This window comes from Nestor notabilis, unplaced genomic scaffold, assembly GCF_000696875.1.
Source record: "Nestor notabilis isolate BGI_N333 unplaced genomic scaffold, ASM69687v1 scaffold24034, whole genome shotgun sequence".
In the NCBI taxonomy this organism is placed as follows: Eukaryota; Metazoa; Chordata; class Aves; order Psittaciformes; family Psittacidae; genus Nestor; species Nestor notabilis.
Window position 1 is genome coordinate 12,567 of NW_009925518.1, and position 5,926 is coordinate 18,492.

Consider the following 5,926-nt stretch of genomic DNA (forward strand, 5'->3'; position numbering starts at 1 on the left):
TAATAACTTTGGCACAAGCCTACAGAGATTTGGAAACCACAGTTCTACAAGACTTAACCACAATGGCATCTATATGAAACTCGACACAGATTAGAAGATAGCAACATAAGCTGCATTGTCAGTGCAAGCACTAAAACGACAATTAGATGTCCCGGCTCCAAATTCCTAACTTGTGGTGTGCTGCACAAATACTTCCATGCAGACATGGATGCAGAAAGAGAGACCCTCCTGCAGAAAGCACAGGCCAGAAGCACAGGCCTTCTGTCAGAAGCAGGGCCTCATGCTGGAGGTAAATCAACTTCTTTCCTGTTCTATCCTGTCCAAAGGTCATCAAAATACATGTGATGGAGGAAAAAAACCCACCCAAATGCTCATAGGTTTTCTATCTGCTTAGAAGCCTCCTGCTGTACTGATTTCCTACAACTTTTGGATAAAGTATTTTGTATGCTCGAGTTCTAGAGATTTCCATGCAGTGAAGTGGCTGATCATCCTCAAGCACCTGGACTTGAGGGTTCACATCATCCTTTTGTTTCTATATTCAATTGTAAAACAAGTTCCATGTATAAATTGTCTGAATATACTTCAGAGGTAGTTGAACTAGTCCTATTTAGACTAATTTACACAGAACTTCTAGTATAAAAGCGGCTATTGAAATGTGGGGGATCTTTCTCTTCTATGATAAAGATAGGGTTGAAATATTGCAAATAACCCACAGTGTTGAGGTTCCTTGTCCTGAAAGACTTGGTCATCCATGGTCCAAATCTCTAAGTCTTTCACAGGAGAAATCCCTGCTGAGAGGTTCTGAATATCTCCGTGTCCCTTGCAGAGTTCCAGCAATGAAACCTGCATATCACTAGTGTTCAGCCTGCTCTAAAAACTAAGCACGATAGAATGACTTAACTTTCTGGTTTTACAATAGTATCAACTAAGAACCTTTAAAACTGTCTTTTTTCTGCAGGCAATTGATGTGAGATGGGGTATTTCTGAGCTTGTAGACCCTGATCACAGGTCTCTCTGGAGGAAACTGAAGCCTGTCAGAAACTATCAGCTGGTCCTGCCTTCGTTGCAAGTGCTTACCCAACCCCTATGGCTAAAGTGAGACCTGCAGAGCATGGTCCACACAGAAGGTCCACTGGACAAGTAAAGGTGGTGTTCAAAAGCAAAGACCCTGCCTGGGTAGCTTCAGGAATCAGCTAGCTGATGGGGCTGAGATGTCAGCAACTGCTGTAGTCCCTAGAAGACAAAAGGAGCCCTGGCACGCACACACACACAAGTCCAGCCCTGAACACAGAGGCTCTTCAGAGCAGGATATTGTATGTACTAACAAGCAGATATAAGAGGCAGATGGAGATACACATAAGGCAAGAAGCTCTTGTTCCAAGCTTACTTCCTGCACAATACATCAATATTGCGGAGGTTTATTCCTCAGTAACTAAGGAATAAATACAAATTCCCCATGCAAAGAACCAGAAATGAAAATGCCATAGCACCCACCAGGGACAGAGTGGGGTGTCACACTGCAGGCTGATGCCTCTTCCATGCTTCTGCCCTGTTCCAATCCCTCCAATCCCTCCTAACCCCTGAAAGGTCCCCACGGCACAGCCTCCCTCAGCTTCCTTGAAGCGCTTTGGTGAGAGCCCCCAACAGAAACCCACACCCAGAACTTTAAGCCTTGCAGAAGAGGAGAGGAGCCTGAGACACCTGCAGAAGTGCCAGGTTGCTTCCTCAGGTTGTTTTGGGTTTAGAAAGAGAAAGTTGCTGAACAAAGAGAATAAACACACAGCCCCAGGGGGCATAAGCGAAGCCACAGGTAAATAAATCACCAATTAAATATTTGTGCAAGTTGCACCTGATTTCCCTCAAGATGCTTCCACCAGAGGAAAAGTGTTCTTTTCTTTGTGCCTTCTTCCCCAGAGATAATGGGGAAGCTCTGCCAACAGTACCTGAGCTGGTGCAGTGTCTGTCCCCATCCTACTCTCATCCCACTGTGTGGATTTCTCCAACCACCAGGCTGGGCCCTACACACAACGCTCATCGGGTTCCTCAAAGGTAGGATTAGTCCCGGGGCCAGATACAGCTCTAAAATATATCTAATCACCCATCTGTTATGAATGAGATCCAAGAAACATGATAAAGAAAGAGAACAAGGAGGAGAGAACATTGATTTCTGTAGAAATCAAGTTTTGCCTGTGAGCTTGCACCAAGGCAGGATTCCTCCAGCTCCTTTGCCTTTGTGCTCAGCCAGGCACCATTCCCATTCGCTTCTGCTTCAACAAATGAGGATAAAGTGGGTCATTTTGTCGTCAGGACAACAAAAGCACACACTGACCTAGATATGTCTGAGGGAACCTAATCTTCCTCTGGGCAGACTATGGGGTTCAGACAGTACAGCGGGGTTCCAGTTGGGGAAACAGCACAGCAACAACCTCAAAATGCCTCGTTCCTGTCTGTGCTATCAGGACAGCCTCTCCCCTTGGTGTGTCACTATAGGTGTCACAGGGATGGCACTTAGTTCTGACTACCGGCTCCCAGGATAGCTCAAGGCTTGTCTGGAATAGGGAAGGTTTTGAGATGGTGCATGCCCTTCCTGGGCACTCTGAGGAGCATGGTCCAATTTTATAGGTGGCAAGTTCTTTCCATGTCTGAAAAGAGCTCTACCAGCTTGGTGATCCTTGAGCTGTAGGCAAACAGACACCTCCCAGCTGCCTGCAGTCTCCCACTGAAGAACAGCCCTCACATCACCTTCACATGGATGAGGGGGACATGATTGTATATAATTCCTCAAATATGTAACACTCTTTATGTTGAAATGGGCTGAAAGAAGGAGAACTTCAGAAGTGACAGGCACAATTACGAAGCTTGTAGACAGAAAAGCTACCTGAGTCCTCGCTACTCCTGTCTCTTTTGCCACCTCTTTACTAGGTCAATGCTTGGCAGCTGGAAACAGCAGAACTCACCTTCCAGATTTCTGGAGAGGTGTCAGATGCATGGATGTGCTCTGCAGCACTGAGCCCAAGGCTGGTGATCATGACTCTGTCTGTAAGAGGAACACTGAGCCTGTGAAACAGCAACACTGGTGAGCTGCGATCCAAATGTCACCTACAGGGCTACAGGAAGAAGCACCAATGTCCAGTGCTCTGATCCATAAGCAAGGGAAGATGACAGTGGGTTTAGTGGCCATCTCTATCCATGGTACACATCTCTCTGCTCAACTTTCTCACAGCATTTCTTGTGTTTTCTTAACCAGAGGTTTACTGAGCCAGACAACAGATCTGGTAACCAACGGGCCTGCCTTCTCCATTCCGAATAGAGCATCCTCCTCACCCCCCCATATGCTAGTTCCCAAATGGACAAGCATAACACTTTCTATCCTGCTGCACTTCACAGCTTTGCCCAATACCATGCAGCCAAATTAAATTTCACTGCTAATCTATCCTTTTTCCTTCATGAGAGGCAGCTAAGTTATCCTACCTTCCTGTCTTACTCTTGCCTTATTTTGGTGTGGATCTCTTCTGATGGAAACAGTCTGCTTGAGAAGCTCCCTGGAAGAGGTTTGCTTTGTGATGGTGTCAGAAGATGAGTCCATTCTTGCTGCACGTTCACTAGCACCCATTCCTTAGGGAAGTGTTGGTAAGAGCTGCTCTCTGCATGGCAAGTGTCCTTCAAAAGGGGCCACCATGTGGAATTCCCCATTAAGCCTGGCCTTATTTAACTATTGGGCTTAAGGAGGTAACAAAGACTGGGTGAAAATCTCTTTGTGAAGAGTCAGGACATTGTGTACCAGAAGCCCTTTCTCAAGGGAATAACTGAGATGTAAGAAGTGAAAAGGACTTAAGCTGGCATGATTGTTTTACAGGTTCTAAGCTACCCTTTGGATTTACATTTAAAGAGGTACAGAAATTAAAGCACATGTGTGAGGAGATGGTGTTGAAGGGGATTAGAGACTCCCTCAGCTCACTAAATGAGTAACATTTTCTTGGTTTAGGCTTTGAGGAGTATGTGTGAGTGTACCTGGCAGACCCAACAGGATTCCACAGGCTCCTGGAGGCAGATTTGGAACACGAAGGAGTGGTTCACACAGTGATCTCTGCAGGCAACAGCATCACTGTTACTGGTTCTCAGCCTGCATCTATTCAGGTGGGGAGGAAGGAAAGCTCGGCAACTTCCCACTCAGAAGCATCTCTTAGAAATCAGCTCACAGAACACAGCCCTGAACCAGAAAAGGAGTCATTCAGATCCCCAGCAACTTGTCTGGGGGTTGGATTTGCAGTTCTGAACCTGTTTCTAGTACTACCACACTTCTGAAAAGAAGATGACCATTGACCCTTCTCTTTATTGCTTCGAGCCTTTCTGTTCTCCTTGTATTTTTGACACTGAATGGAGAGCACTTTACCAATTCAGAGGGGCAGCCTCAAGCCAGTGCACACCTGAGGCCTGAAACAGAATTGCATTTCTGAAACGTTTTAAATTTGAACTCCTAAAAGCTGCCTTGTTACCCATCTGTGAGCAGGAGCCAGAGAGAACACACAACTGGAGCACCATCTCCTGCCAGAGAAAGAGGCAAACAGCCAGTACAGTCCAAAACATGCAGGATCTAATTAGGTATCTCTCAAAGCAAAGGAAGCAACTGGGCTGAATGGCTCCAGGGGCTTCAAACATTTGCTTTACAGTAAGAAAGCAAAGTCATCATCTGGAACTCCACAAAAGGTGAACTGCATCTCAGAAATACTGCATTAAATTATGCCTGCATATGGGATAGGATAGAAATCAAACAACTCACAGATGCAGCAAGGGGGAGGGTTGGCTTTCTGAGCACCACACAAGCACAGTCTGCTCCATTCTGCTTTTTCTAAGCATGAGATTTAGGCACATTTGTTTCAGGCTTTGAGAGCTTTTTAATCTCCTCTCCAAAGTTTTGGTCTAGAACATGTTATTATTATGATATGGCACAATTGGAAATATGAATAATATGCAAATTATATTCACAAAGACAAGCCAATCATGAGCCCCATCTGAGGGAAGACACTCACATGCAGTTGCAGTAAGGCCAGTCTTGCTGATTCCTCTCTGTTTTACAGGTGAAGTGTGTGACACACTGGACACCTCTGCCCGAGTGAGATGCCTGAAAATAGCTGAGCAAAACCAGCTGCTTTTCACTGACTTCATATCTGGAACAGTTCTTGACCTTCCACTGAACTCCAGGCAGGACACAGCAGGCATCCCACCTCCAGAGTGACCGAAACCAGTCAAGGACAGAGCAATAAACAGGCAGGAAAAGCAGCTTGCCATAGCATATGATGATTTAGTCCTCATGCTGGATATTATCCCTGTGGATCCATGCCCAGTGATCGACATCTACACCCTTAAAACTGAGATCCCTGGCACTCTGATTTCTACAGTGCTGTCCTTGCAGATTACAGAGGCCTCTATGGCACAACTAGCAAGGACTTACTCCTTTATCACTGCCCTCGGGTCCAAGTGTTTCCTTTGGAAGGTCACAGAAGCCAGATCTCCTCTTTGGAAAGCAGCCATGGAGAGCAGCGGGCACTCAGTGGTTGTGAAGATTTCCTGCAGTGTCTCTGGGACTTGGAGTTCTGTCAGCAGGATCATGAGATGGGCTATTCTAAGGTACTGCAGTGGTAAGGCAGTGTCAATGGTCAATTACTGCCCTGAGCTGTCAGGGAGGATCCAACTGACAGGATTCCCAGGAAACAGAGAGAATCCCCAAATCCCCTACACATCTGGTTAAAACGACACGCAGCAAGCTATTCTTAGCATCTAGGTCTGATTTCCGTAAAACCACAGAATGGTTCTTGTTGGAAGGGACCTTAAAGCTCCTCCAGCGCAGTGTCAATGGTCAATTACTGCCCTGAGCTGTCAGGGAGGATCCAACTGACAGGATTCCCAGGAAACAGAGAGAATCCCC

At 46.1% G+C, this 5,926-nt stretch overlaps 1 protein-coding gene across 1 annotated transcript; it reads left to right on the forward strand.

The window, feature by feature from the left end:
* Positions 1–204: 204 nt before the first annotated feature.
* On the forward strand, positions 205–5,628 carry NWD1 (NACHT and WD repeat domain containing 1; the record flags this gene model as incomplete). The annotated part of the gene is given in 3 exon segments (XM_010013108.1): positions 205–289; positions 5,079–5,398; positions 5,401–5,628. Coding segments are annotated over 3 exon segments (633 nt in total), but the record flags the coding sequence as incomplete, so codon positions are not given.
* Positions 5,629–5,926: the final 298 nt, after the last annotated feature.